The sequence below is a fragment of the Leiobunum rupestre genome, chromosome 3, assembly GCF_980474605.1.
Source record: "Leiobunum rupestre chromosome 3, qqLeiRupe1.1.hap1, whole genome shotgun sequence".
In the NCBI taxonomy this organism is placed as follows: domain Eukaryota; kingdom Metazoa; phylum Arthropoda; class Arachnida; order Opiliones; family Sclerosomatidae; genus Leiobunum; species Leiobunum rupestre.
The window spans coordinates 52,606,328-52,620,037 of record NC_143386.1 but is presented as its reverse complement, the minus strand read 5'-3'; the positions used below and the strand labels follow the sequence as shown (position 1 = coordinate 52,620,037).

Genomic DNA, 13,710 nt, shown 5'->3' with positions numbered 1-13,710 from the left:
ATATAACATAATTGGTATTTTCTGTAATTTCAAGTTACTAAGGCTGTCTAAGAAAAGATTTCGATAGGAATTTACAAAGTGATCACATTTTACACTCTATCGTTGAAGACATTTATAATACTCAAGACATTAACTTAACATTGTGTATATACTAATCTCCACCACTCTACCCCTATTCAGCTTTCCGTTGCTATGCAACTCGTTTTGAAATTTTTAATATTGAGGCTTAGTTTCTCTATTCGGTGTTATAGTCGCGAGCCAGATTTCCCGCACGGTATTGACGAGTCCCAAATAGGACGAAACCGGTCTACCGTTGGAATCTCTGGCTATTTTGTTTAATTTAATTTAGTTTTTCACTCGAAGGTATTTGGTCTGAGTTTCGTGACTTTTTGTTTGCTCGAATACCTATCGGTACGAGCTTTTAGTAAGTTTTTAAATTTCTTCAAATTTGTTTAGGTTTTAGCTTTATTATCCCGTTTCATAATGGACTAATCTACGTATTCGCTTATTTTATCATTCTAGGATATAGACTAACAACCATAAAAATTCTGCAATTTAACTAATTCGATCTATTAAGATTTTACGTAATTTTAATTTTATACTTAAAAATTAAAAAAAAAACAAGTGACCGCTTAGAGTTATCAAATAATATTCCATAGTTCCTAAAGTGTCCCTTATTTGGGAACAGTTTGAAAAACCTATAACAGGAAAAGCGGATATCCCTTTTATGTTTATTCCGAAAAAAAGTGTGTTGGTTAAGTGTGGATCAACTAAAATATATGGGATCATATAAAAAGTTGCATCCATCACAACATTTTAAAGCGAAGGTTGCAAGTTCAAAATTGCAAAAAGCTAGAGTATAATTAAACCCACCAAAATATCATTATATTCCTTAATGGAAGTTGGACCAACAAAAGAAAATGTTACATCGACTGGTGCAACGAATAGTTCTTTCAATACATCAGAAGTAGCTTTGGAAAATCGACCAGAATTAAACGTCGTTTCTATACCAGATAATGACAGTTTAGGAAGGAACCCTTCTCACTCACCATCAACGTTTTCTGACAATGGTTTTTATAAGTTTTAACCTGGCGAGGCGGGCAACGTAACCTCGCCCGCCACCCGCCTGTCCCGTCACCGTCTAATTCACTGTCGCTTAACTCGCGCACCGTCTGACGTGATTTGCGATTGTTATTCATTGCAATTCGTTCCTGATTTTTGCGTATTGTGGTCTGTTAAGGTTAGGAAGTGGTAACCTGTAGTATTTTGAGTAATAATTTAATATTGTCACGTTTTGTGTGAAGATAAAAATGGTCACGTTAAAAAAAAATATGTCAGTCAAGTTAAAGTTGAGGCTTTCTGTGGCGCCTCTAATATTTGACGCTTTAGGATAGAAGCTAAAGGAGATACTTAAAAACGTTCAATGGTATTCTTTAGATATAGATATTTGGTCGTCAACCCGTCAAGATTCGAATTTAAGTTTCGATATGAGTTTTGGAGTCGCAAAATAGCCGTTTTTCCATGAAGGTCAGTTTACTCTCGAAATACTGTAAATAATAATAATAGAGAGCTCCTTGAAATTAGACAACGTTGAGGGTTAAAAGAAGAGGCCTTTCATGTGGTTTTGAGAGATTCTGGTGTCAATATGGTTCAAACCACTATGAATATATTTTAGTTAGATATAATACAGTAGATTCTTCCTTAAGTGTGCCACGCCATTATGAAAATTCCTTAATGTATATAAAAAGTACTACTTACTACAGCTTCAAATACAAGTGGAAAGTAGCCCAAACCGAACACTATACGGAAAATTATTCCATTCATATTATCAGCTCCCAGATCTGTTAAACTTTGTTTTCCGGTGCATAGTGCTACAATGACAGAGTAAATCTGTCCAGAAAAGGAAATCATTACGAGTGTGCCAGATAACTCGTTGCACTAAATAACTTGATCGAATTATAAATCGAATATTCGTTTGAAAATGATCACAAATATTCCTTTGCAAATGATCAGAATATTCGTTTTTCCTGATCAAATAGTCGAGTATTCGAGAAGGGCTGTGGGAATTGTTTTCTATGTCAAATATTTTACGGCACTGGTGAGGTTTATTATTGTAAAGTTTAAAGGCAGGCGGTGATTAACCAATAGCCTGACTATGTTTAAACTTTGGGACCCGTAACATCTTTAGAAAGTTTACGGGCTCAGTACTAGGCTAAAACAAGGTCAGAGGGGCCAAAATAAAGCTCAAGACTAAAGGGCCCTCATTGTTGTTAATCCGCCAATGTTTAAAGGCCTTCAAAAGATAACGCGATGGAAAGTGACTCCTGATGAAGTGTTGCACGAGCAACTGTTAGGTCTCTTATTGCCTAAATTAATGAGGCGGTGTGGGTTTTAGATCTCTAAAAAAATTTATTGATCAATATAAATGTTTTGGTGTGTTCCATTTCAAATATCAGACCAAACATTTTGACGTTATAAATATTCAATTTGGTATTAAATGCTATTGCACACCTCAAGGGAACAGAGCTCTTTTTATAAGAAAAGTAAGGCTTTACAATGCGGGTTAACCATGCAAGGAGCAGAAATGAAATCATCACTTTTGAAGTTTCTACCCTTATGTATTTATAAAATTGAAAAATTGATCACAATGACCATATTTGATTATTTTTGAAATATATAATATAATATAATGCGTTACCCCTCGGAACCAGCTTTTGCTTCCTCGCCACATGCTGGTGAAATCTCACACGGGCGTTTTCAAGGAGCAACTCAGCACCATATATTATGGTTACACCGTATATTAAGGCATAGTAAAATTGTGTGACATTTCAACTGAAACTTACAAAAAGTGTTGCAATGTGCCCATGAACGTTTTTATTTATCCGAGTTTTCATCTTAAGCTCCCTTTCAGCGAGAACCTTAACCTGTGTCCAGAATGAAGCCTGTATTCTAAAATTGGAAGAACTATAAGTCTATTTATATAAACCAATTAAGTATTATAAGTCCTTAAAAATTTTAGAATAGTTAAAATGTCAAAATTATAAAGCTGCTTTTCTGATCTTTTTTCTAATAACATTCAGCTACTGCTAATACCCAAGTTATCTAGTGACCTTTAACACCTTTAATTATCTTCCAACTACACGCTTCTGACCAAATGACAAATTGGTACAGTACTGTCCAAGTGCAAACGATGCCCTTACAAGTTAGCACATTTCTGACAAAATCTTCCAAGACCATTATTATTTTCATTATTAATAGAAAGGTTTGAGTGGTTCGGTCAAGCCTAATCAAGCACTTCGAACAGAGGGCCATTGTGCAGCCCCAGACTTTTAGACATGAAAAAGCCCAGTCTCCGAAACGAAGCGCAAGATTTGCTTCGCCGAGATGTTGGAAAGATCTATCGTTTGCAACCTGTGCATACCGAGATTCTCAACCCTTTGAGCCGCATAAAAATGACAGACACTAAGGACATGAGAGGCAGTTCCCTCCTCTGAAAGGCACTGCCTGTACATAGGACTCTCACTCATGCTTATCAGATGCAGATGTCTTTTTAGCTGGCAGTGACCTAAGAGCGAGAGCAACCCAGCTGCTCTTTTCCTAGAAAAGCCCAGGGATTAACTCCGTGGCGTGCCTCTGACCATCTATCTCAAGACAAAGCTTAACCTGTCTCTCAGCCATAGTACCATGTACATGGCTGCGAACCTAGCCTCCGCACCTTCCTTGGCCAGAGTGTCAGCCCTTTCATTACCATGATGACTAGGCACCCAATAGAGTTGAACCCTATTATGGGTGCCCAGTTCTGAAAGGAGATCCAACTAGCTAAGAACGTGCTTTAAAGTGATACAAAACTGATTAAGAGCAGAGTGGCTGTACGATAAAATCTGAACTGTCTTGCCCCGATACTTATTATTAAGACAGAAATCTGCACAGAAGCCCTTGGCAGAAATCTCTGCCTGAAAGACCGTAGCAAAAACACCAAGGCTCTAAAAAAAAACCCTACTTCTTAGCCTGACAGTAAACCCCAGCTCTCAACCCTGAGTTAGTCTAGGAGCCATCTGTGAAACAAACAATTTCACCATTGGTTCTAAGAACTGTGTCCAGTCTAAGCTACTTGGAAAGTAAACACTAAACAACTTTTCAAAGTGTAACTTTGCAGCCATGTTGTCAGAACCCATCAATAAGATCGGTAATGACCAGAATTTTTCCGAAATAATTTGGTGTGGCTACAATCCCAATTAGTAGACCTCCACCAACCATCGATAGCTATCCTTCATTACAACCTTCTTTATATAAAGATGGAATTGAAGAATCTTCAGGAGCACCTCCAGAGAAGCGCTTGGGGATGTTCTCATAGCTCCTGAAATGCTGACACAGATCAGTTTTGCACACAGCGTAATTCAGACTGAACTGACTTAAGCACTACCATCGACCACCAAACCACTGCTACATAGGTCAGCATAGGCCTGATGATCATTGTATCGATACAATAAACAACCTTTGGGCTGAGACCCCAAGACTTACTTATGGTACCACTTACCCCCCAGTATAACATTTTAGCCTTCCTCATACTAAAATCAAGATGAGGCTTCCATGTTAGCTAACTGTCGAGAATGATCCCGAGGTATTTTACCTCAGTTTACTTGACCAAGTTGGTCCCAAAGAAAGAAAGATTGTTAAAAATTCCCAGGAAACAGGCTTATCTTATAAGGATTGACGGTGAGGTCAACCTCCCTACACCAGCATTTCACAGAGATGAGAGCTTTTCTCGTCATAGCCGAAATGGTTCCTGGGAATTGCCCAGTAATTATAACTGCGACATCGTCGGCATAACCAAAGCGGCGACAGCCATCTCTGTTTAGCCTCACAAAGAGTTGATCCACAACCAGGCACCACAGCAGGGGTGAAAGAACACCCCCTTGAGGGCAGCAGCGGCTGGTGGTGACCTCCAGTGATTTGCCAAGCAAGGAGGCCGTTGCGATACAATCAGTCCACATTGAATCGATCCAAAGACACAGCGTATCATTGATACCGAAACGCTTAGCAGCCTTAAGAAGTTAAGAATCTTAGAGACTTTATCAAAAGCCCTCTCGATATTAAAAAAAACAGCTTACGCTATTTCTTTGAACTAAATTGCACGTTCAAGGCAATTTGTTATGCCATGAAGTGTGTTGTCAGTAGATTTGCCCTTTTGATAGGCATACTGAGCATCAGAGAGGGGTGTGACACTAAGAACTTCCTCTCTAATATATCTGTCAACTAATTACTCCAAAATACTTAGTGCCTTAGCCTCGAGGTGACTAATTTTCCCGGGTTTAGGTATAAAAATAACCTTTGAATTCTTCGAACAGAGTCATCTATGTCAGTGACTTTAGAGACTGGAAAGTGAACGTCCAGCATACACGTTTCAAAGTGGTTCAGCAGATTGGCAACCTCCTGTGATGGAGGGACAAGGCATCATACGGACGATGAGAAGATGTTTTTGGTGGCACTGTCCTTAGATTTGTATAATGAAAGAGGAAGAGTGTTAATATCCCTTCTTATCAAATTACATGCCCAAGGTTTAACAGACATTTACTCAAAGTATAGAGTACCTGCATTTTTGAGACCCAGGATTCTGCCATTATAGATCCGTGGCTCCGGTATGAGGGCCACATTTAGTCCCTCCACCGCAAACCATCGACAGAGGACTGTCAAAGCTTCCTTACCTTGATGCAAATTAATCTCAATTACCTTCATACCCAGCCACAATTGCCAGTGTTGGTGCTGAGTTACTCGCCGGCTAAGAGCGTGGGTAAACTGGGTATGAAGGTGATTCAGATTACTCTGCATCACTGTCCCCCTGCACCAGCCAGACCGTTCGCATCTTCACCTGAGGCCCATGTGGGTTGAGCTTACTCTGGAGGTGTTCCTCACCACCGTAATGTCGGAAATATCCGACATAAGCCCAAGTTGATATCACCCAGTTCTCCTGCCAGATTAAAGTCGGACATTTCAGGGGTAGAGTTCCTATGTCACGACTTCAGGCTGCGCTGAGGTGTTAGGATTTTTATCGACTTTGAAAGTAACCCTATCCACCCCTGTGTAGACCAAAGGTCCTGCCTCCTTCAGGGCTGCGACAAACTCTACATCTTTCTGGAAAATCCAACGGATGACGTTCTGGTCACAGACAGATGTGACTACTTTCCAACGGATCGTATTGTGCTTGTTGTTTGAAAGGTATCACATCTTTATTAGGACTTTTCGTTCAGACATCCTTAGTCCTGAAGGGCACCATGACTGGTTTCGGTAGTTAACTACTTAACTGGCTTTTAGGACTAAAAGCTTCGTGCCTTCCAAAACACAGTCATTCTGGTAAAATACCTTATCTACCCACTCCCCAGTTGGGGCATCCCCACAAAGGCAGGTAATGCCACCTCCGGCCAGGTGGATATTCTTGTAAAGCCTGATTTTATTCTCAATTTTAAAATCAATGTTCGAAGTTTTTTATACAAACTTGGTGACTATGATCATAGCTTGTCCATTCCTAATGAAAATTGTCAGATTTAATGCTAAATGTAAGGAGAACAGTTTCTGATCAAAATTTCAAGATTTTTGTTCATACTTGGCGTTGTCAAAATCAAAAAAATATATATAAACACAAAGAATTGTACAAACAATAATAGGATTAGGGACGGGATGTTTTAATCGCACCGTTCTGTCTATAGGGTTGGCAAAAATTCGGATATAATTTAAATAAAATCCAGACCAGTGGCTTTTTGGGTTAAGTCGTATTTTTCTTGTTTAATCTGGATTTTTTAGAAGCCAAATTGTTAAGCCGTTTGACTACGTGAGGTTCTTCATATGTCGATATGTCTAGCCCTTATCTGAGGCACGGACACTTGGGGCTTAATGTCGTCTGCCTGTAAGACTGCTAAAAACTGTTAACAATTTCTTCCCAGGTTCATAAATATTAGGGCCAAGAAATCACTAATAAATTATTTTTAATCATTATTTCTAATATTGGTTTTGTTTTTACTAGTAATTTTTATATTTGGTAGTGTTCAGTAATATTTCACCTCACGGAGTGGTGTTTTATTCAGTTACGTATAAGCGTGATTTTTAGGTGGTTTAGACTGGACTGGATAGGTTGTTGCCAACCCTGTCTGTCTACGACTCTAGTAGGATGCTGGTTGGTAGACTGTTTATAGCTTTCACCATTTTGATCAAAATTGGTATGTAGTTGGTTCTAAGTTGGCCTATTAAATGTTTTATTTTGAATAATCAAATTGCTTTGCAAATTACTCAATGATACAGATTCTGCAGAATAGGTTGAAAATCTATTTTGTAGTCTTTGAGTCATCACTTTGCACACCTTTTTGCGCAAAATTGTTTACTATTTATCTAAAAGTATTGCAACTTAAACATTGTTTATGCTTTCACTTTTTTTACGCGCCGTTCCAGCATGGACATACTATTACCGGGACAGGTTAATGAATACCATTCTCTTTATTTCTCAAAAAAATCTGGCAACGCTATAAATGTTTTTCCTCGCGAACGGGCGAATCGCTGTAAACAAACCAAATGGCGGAGCGAACGCTTAAATAGGAGCGCTAGCAGAGACTCCATTTGAAAGCCTAAATCGTAAATTTTTCAATAAATAGAGAGAAGTTTCCTCTTATTTACAATTGTTACGCTGGCTTATTCTTATTTTTCAAATTTCTAAACACGCTTTCGAAAACGTGACCTTACTGTTTTGCTCCGAATTCGTAAAAATGTTGCGCAGAAAAAAGACACTTAAGGCGCGTTTTATTCGAGACTGTCTTTTGTCCTGGTTATAGGATGTCCATAATTCCAGTGACCCCATTCCCAGTGGTTCCTCGACCTAACCCCTAAATTTCTGGGTGTTGGGTTAGTAGGGAGAAAATGCCGATTGAAAAACTTAGTGGAGAAAGGGGGCGCAGAGGCGGCGCAGAGGTGGCGCAAAAGGTCGTGAACCGTATCTAAAACAGTGGAGTAAGGACAGGGGACTGAACCCAATTATTTACGTTATTCCATTAGAAAATAGAATTAATTATAATTTAAGAAATCAAGTACATTTTAAAATGTTAATCAAATTAAAATATGAGCCCTTGATTGCCCCAATATTAGTTAATCAGATCCGGAAATTGAAAGTTCTCACCAACGTTAGCAGTTTAGAATATTGAATAGATATATTTAATCGGAAACCCCAATTTCCGTCCGTTTTTCTTCCCGAATCCCTTGGTTATCATTAGTGTCATAACGTCATTCAGTATGGCAATCCCGTCAGCGTTAGGAGTTAAAGGGGGGGGGGGGCTATAAGAGATAAAAAAATAAACAATTTATATATATATATATTTTTTGTTTACCCTTTCAATTTTTACTCAAAATCTATGTGCTCGGAGACAATCCTACACAGTGTTCTGGTAGCTACTATAGTAAGAAATACTCTTTCGGAAACCAGTATCTGTAACTTCTATAATAGTAAATTTATTCGGAAACAAGCAGTGGTAACTACTATAGTTGGAAATATTCAATCGGAAACTAGAACCGACATATTGATATTCCGCCGGATACAAACGGAAACGAGCTTCCGTCTATCCTATCTATATAAGGAGAAGGCGATTGTCAACTTAGAGTATTCACTCTCCGAGTCTCCTCCGTGATCATGTTCGTTTGCAACGTTTGTTCTTCATCTTACACATATCAATGGGGCCTTAATCGTCATTTCCAGTCCAAGCACGGTAATAATTCTTTTAAATACTCAGTATGTGACAAGTCTTTTACGCGAATGGATAAATTAACCCGACATAAATGGACATATGTCCCCTCTGTATCACTACCACCCACGGTTATTCAAAGTCGACCCGCTGTTGCCGACCCATCGGGGAACTCACCCGTCGCTGATGCCAACCCATTGGGGATCGCGCCCGTTTCGGATGCTGACCCATCGGGGATAGCGCCCGTCGCGGATGCCGGTCCATCGGGGATCGCGCCCGTCGCGGATGCTGACCCATCTATCGAAGGACGTGTCAGGAATCAGTCATCCTACAGTTTTATCTAGGGTAACCAGCCAGCATCCTTCTGGTCAAGACGAACCTTTAGACCTCACTGTACGTCTCAAAAGATCAGCCTCTCCAATTCCTAATGAACCAAAAAGACTTCGTGCAAGTAAGATTTCTAAAATTAGATTTCTAGGATTTCGTAAGATTTTAATTAAATTAAAAAATTATATATTTGTAGACAGTGCTACTCGATGCGGCGAAGTCCCCGAGCTTCTTAGCGAAGATGACGAGGGAATATCCGACTATATGAAGACTCTAGAATTCCCCGATCTCCAACAACGTATTCCAGTTTAACAACAACAACCTGAACCAGACCAACCGCAACCAAACGCGCAACCCATCGAAGGTGATAATCCGGGGGTACCACCTGAACCCGTAGACGAAGCGCAGCTCGAAGAAATACAAGCTCTAGGAGACGCTATCTCAGCTATCCGAATAACAGCGCCTGATGGTGTTACGGATCCTACGATATTCATTAACCAGCACCGTACAGACTTGGAAAACTTCCTCCGCAATAAACTGACGCAAAAAGCGGGCATAAAATGGTATTTGACCATTCAAGCGAGATACACTTGTCAACTGGCTAACTCTGTCACAGAAGTTGAATCTACCCCGTATTTTAGAGGGAACACCCACGCTACTCTGATAGCTGACGTTATTCCCGGTCAAATAGATTTGAGTATAAAGAAAATTGCCGAATCTATGGCCGAATATGAAAAAAGAGGTAGCGGCTGGATTTTAGATAGAATCCTGTATCTTCAAGTCAACATTATTCAGTACCTTCAACTCGTGGGTGGAGCCATTTTTTTCCTGTTACCATACGGGCTTGAAAAGAAAAGAGCTCTAGTGAACGTCCAGTCAACAGACAATAAGTGTTTTTCATGGTCAATATTAGCCCGTCTACATCCTGTTAAAAATAATCCACAGCGTGTGAGACATTATTTAGAATTCGAGAGCGAAATTAACGTTTCGGGAATAACTTTTCCGTTTGAATTAAACTCGCACAAACTTAAAAGGTTTGAGGAGGTGAACAATTTATCGTTAAACGTATTCGCTTATGAAAAAGAAGTGTTCCCACGTTATGTGAGTGAGAATAGAGTACCAAAAGAACGCGAAATAGACTTGTTGTTGGTTACTAACGGGCGTGAAAAACATTACTTCTTGATAAACAGTTTAAGTCGCCTTCTAAGCAGTTTTTCAAAAAACGGACACACAAATTTTTACGGTCGATACTGTCTTCATCGATTTTTAGGAAAAAATGCGGAAAAAAATCATGCTGAGCATGTAAAAGAGTGTAGCATCCATGGTCCACAACGTATAGAAATGTCATTGGATGAACCTATATTATCGTTCAAGAAGTTTGGATGGCATCAAAAGGTATTTATTTAACATTTTTAGCCTGAATATATATTAAAATTTACGATTTTAGTGTCCCTACGTCATATACGCCGACTTTGAAGCTTTAATGAATAAGGTTTCAACATGTCTACCCGATTCATCTTTATCTTCGTCCACCACACTCGCTTTACACGTCACTTGTGGATATTCCTACGTCTTCGTGGGTCCAACCGGTACGTTCACCCTCATTATGTATTTATGTTTTTAATAACTTTCTCTAATGTAGGGATTGCCGAGAAACCCGTAACGTACAGGGGGAAAGGGGCGGCATTGAAATTTCTTAGCGACCTCCAGATAGAGGAACAAAAAATAAAGGACAAACTTAAGGAAAACCAGCCAATGATTTTGTCAGCCGCGGAGGAGGCAGCGTTTCGTGCCGCTACAAAATGTTACGTTTGCTCGGAACCGTTCTCCGCGGGAGACTATAAAGTGCGAGATCATTGCCACTATACGGGCACGTATAGGGGTCCGTGCCATAACTCATGTAACCTCAAGTTAAAACCACCAAAATATATCCCAGTTATTTTTCATAACCTCTGAAGGTAAAAGAAAATTTATTTAAATATTTAATCTTTTTACTAAACTCATTATGCATATAGGTACGATGCGCATTTGATGATGCAGACCATTGGAGTCATTAAAAACCAGGAGATTAAATGTATCCCGTCTAACGAAGAGACCTACATATCGTTCTCTCTAGGGAGCCTCCGATTCATTGACAGCGTTCGCTTCATGCCCGCTTCTTTGGAAACTCTCGTGAAAAAACTGGCGAAAGGAGGACCTCAAATGTTTCCATGTTTAAACTCTGCTTTCCAACCGAATAAAGTAAAGCTTTTGCTCCGCAAAGGCGTTTACTGTTACGATTACATCGACAGTGCAGACAAGTTTAAGGAGACGCAGCTTCCACCTAAAATCGCCTTCTTCAACGTTTTAACGGAAGAAGATATATCGGACGCAGATTACAAACATGCTCAAAGTGTTTGGCAAACATTCCAGATGCAAAACCTCGGTAAGACGTTTACAAATTTTTAATTTTTAAAAATACTAGTACTAATTCGTTCTATTAAAGGGAACTACCACGACATCTATGTTGAGTCGGATACACTTTTACTAGCCGATGTCTTTGAGAATTTTAGGACAATGTGCTTAAATTATTACAAACTAGACTGCGCGCATGCTTTCACGGGACCCGGTTTTGCGTGGGAAGCCGCCTTTTACATGACCAAGGTCAAACTCGAGTTACTTCTAGATGTTGACATGCATCTTTTCATTGAAAAGGGGATCAGAGGAGGGGTTTCCATGATCAGTCATCGGTTTGCACGAGCGAATAATAAGTACCTGGAATCGTATGATACTTCAAAACCCAACAGTTACATTTGTTACCTGGGTAAGATTTGTTTAATTATTTAATTATTTTTTTTAATTATTAATTTTAATTATATTCAAGACATGAATAATTTATATGGTACAGTAATGTGCGATGCGTTACCGATGTCGAACTTCAGATGGATGAAACCGTGCGAAGATTTCGTTGAAAACATCATTCTGAGCCACCCCGATGACGAATCGGAAGGATTTATTCTCGAAGTCGACTTGGAATATCCGCAGTCACTCCACGACGAGCATAACTGTTATCCTCTAGCGCCGGAGAAAATGTCCATCAAACCGGAAGACTTATCGGAGTTCTCCAAGGCACAGTTACAAAAGCTGAAAATCCCTATCAAGGGGAGTTTACCGAAACTCGTACCCAATTTGCGCAACAAAGAGAGATACGTAGTCCACTACAGAAACCTGAAATTTTACGTATCTAAAGGACTTAAAATTACCAAAGTACACCGAATTTTACGGTTTGATCAAGGTCCTTGGTTGAAACCGTATATTGACTTCAATACAGAAAAGCGTAAAATGGCGTCGAATAGCTTTGAACGAGACTATTTCAAATTAATGAACAACTCAGTTTTCGGTAAGTTCTTAAATTTAATGAAAATTAAATTAAATTTAATTAAATTAATTAATGCAGGAAAAAAGATGGAGAACCTAAGACTCCGCATCGACTTTCACTTGGTTCAAACCCCTGAAAAGGCCGTAAAGAAAGCCAGTTCCCCCGCTTTTGAGAGGATTACTGTTGGAATCCACATGTTGAAGAAAAAGCTGTTGTTAAACAGACCAATATACACAGGGTTTTCGATATTGGACCTCTCAAAGCTTCTAATGTACGAATTCCATTACGATGTGATTCAAACACAGTACAATGAAAAAAAAAAACTTCTTTTTACGGACACTGGTAAGACATTTAAAAAAACAGACACATTTTACGTTTAAACTAATATTTTTGTATAATTTTACAGACAGCTTAACGTATCATATTGAGACTGGGGACTTGTATGAAGATTTTGCTGCGCAGGTCGATAAATACGACTTATCGGGCTATCCCAGTGACCACCCTCTCTTCAGCGAGGTGAACAAGAAAAAATTGGGGAAATTTAAGGACGAGCTTGACGGGGTTCCCGTCATTGAATTCTGCGGATTACGTCCATAAATGTACTCAATCTTGTCGGCGAAGGGTGAGAAACGAACCTGCAAAGGGGTCTGCAAGCGTGTAGTCCAAAAGCGCGTGCGTCATGAACAATACCGCGATGGTCTGTTAAACAGTAAGTAACCGTCGAAGAAATGAAGCGTATTGTCAGTAAAAACACGAATTATCAACGGTACGTCAAACCAAAATGTGCCTTAATCCGTGTGACGATAAACGTTACATTTTGTCTGACGGAATAACAACGTTGTCCCACGGACATTACCGTATTGAGAAATGAAAACAAATAAATTATTTCAAAATATTTATTGCGTACTTTTTATACATGAATTCCGTAATCATATGATCATTGACATTTTTATCTTTAGAAAATCTTTGTAATATTTTAAACATTTTTACACCTCTACAACTATTAACAGAGAAATATACACAATATCCGCCACATGTTTTACTAAAATTCCCTTGCAATTGATAGGAATTATACGTAACAGTTAGACTGTTGCGTTCTACAAAATCTTTAAATTTAAATAAATCTGGGGGGTTTCCATAGCTTTCGAAGAATTCAGTGTTCTTTTTCCTTGAAATGTAGATAGAAGTCCAGTGTTCTCCTTGCCCTTTCGATGTGTCGGTGTTGACGATGTATAGCGAGGGGAATGTTTTGACGATTTTGGGTAGCTTATCTGCCGGGTAGATCCCCCTGAATATATTCTTGACGTA

The 13,710-nt window shown here is 39.2% G+C and overlaps 1 protein-coding gene across 1 annotated transcript; it reads left to right on the top strand.

Annotated features, from left to right (window-relative positions):
* Nucleotides 1-8,969: 8,969 nt before the first annotated feature.
* LOC149952571 (uncharacterized) lies at nt 8,970-12,999 on the top strand. The gene is made up of 10 exons (XM_090169764.1): nt 8,970-9,168; nt 9,241-9,342; nt 9,409-10,439; nt 10,492-10,633; nt 10,687-10,918; nt 11,060-11,469; nt 11,530-11,847; nt 11,908-12,423; nt 12,481-12,744; nt 12,809-12,999. Exons 1-10 carry the CDS (start codon nt 8,970-8,972, stop codon nt 12,997-12,999), a joined length of 3,405 nt encoding a protein of 1,134 aa, XP_090025890.1.
* The last annotated feature ends 711 nt before the right edge of the window (nt 13,000-13,710 follow it).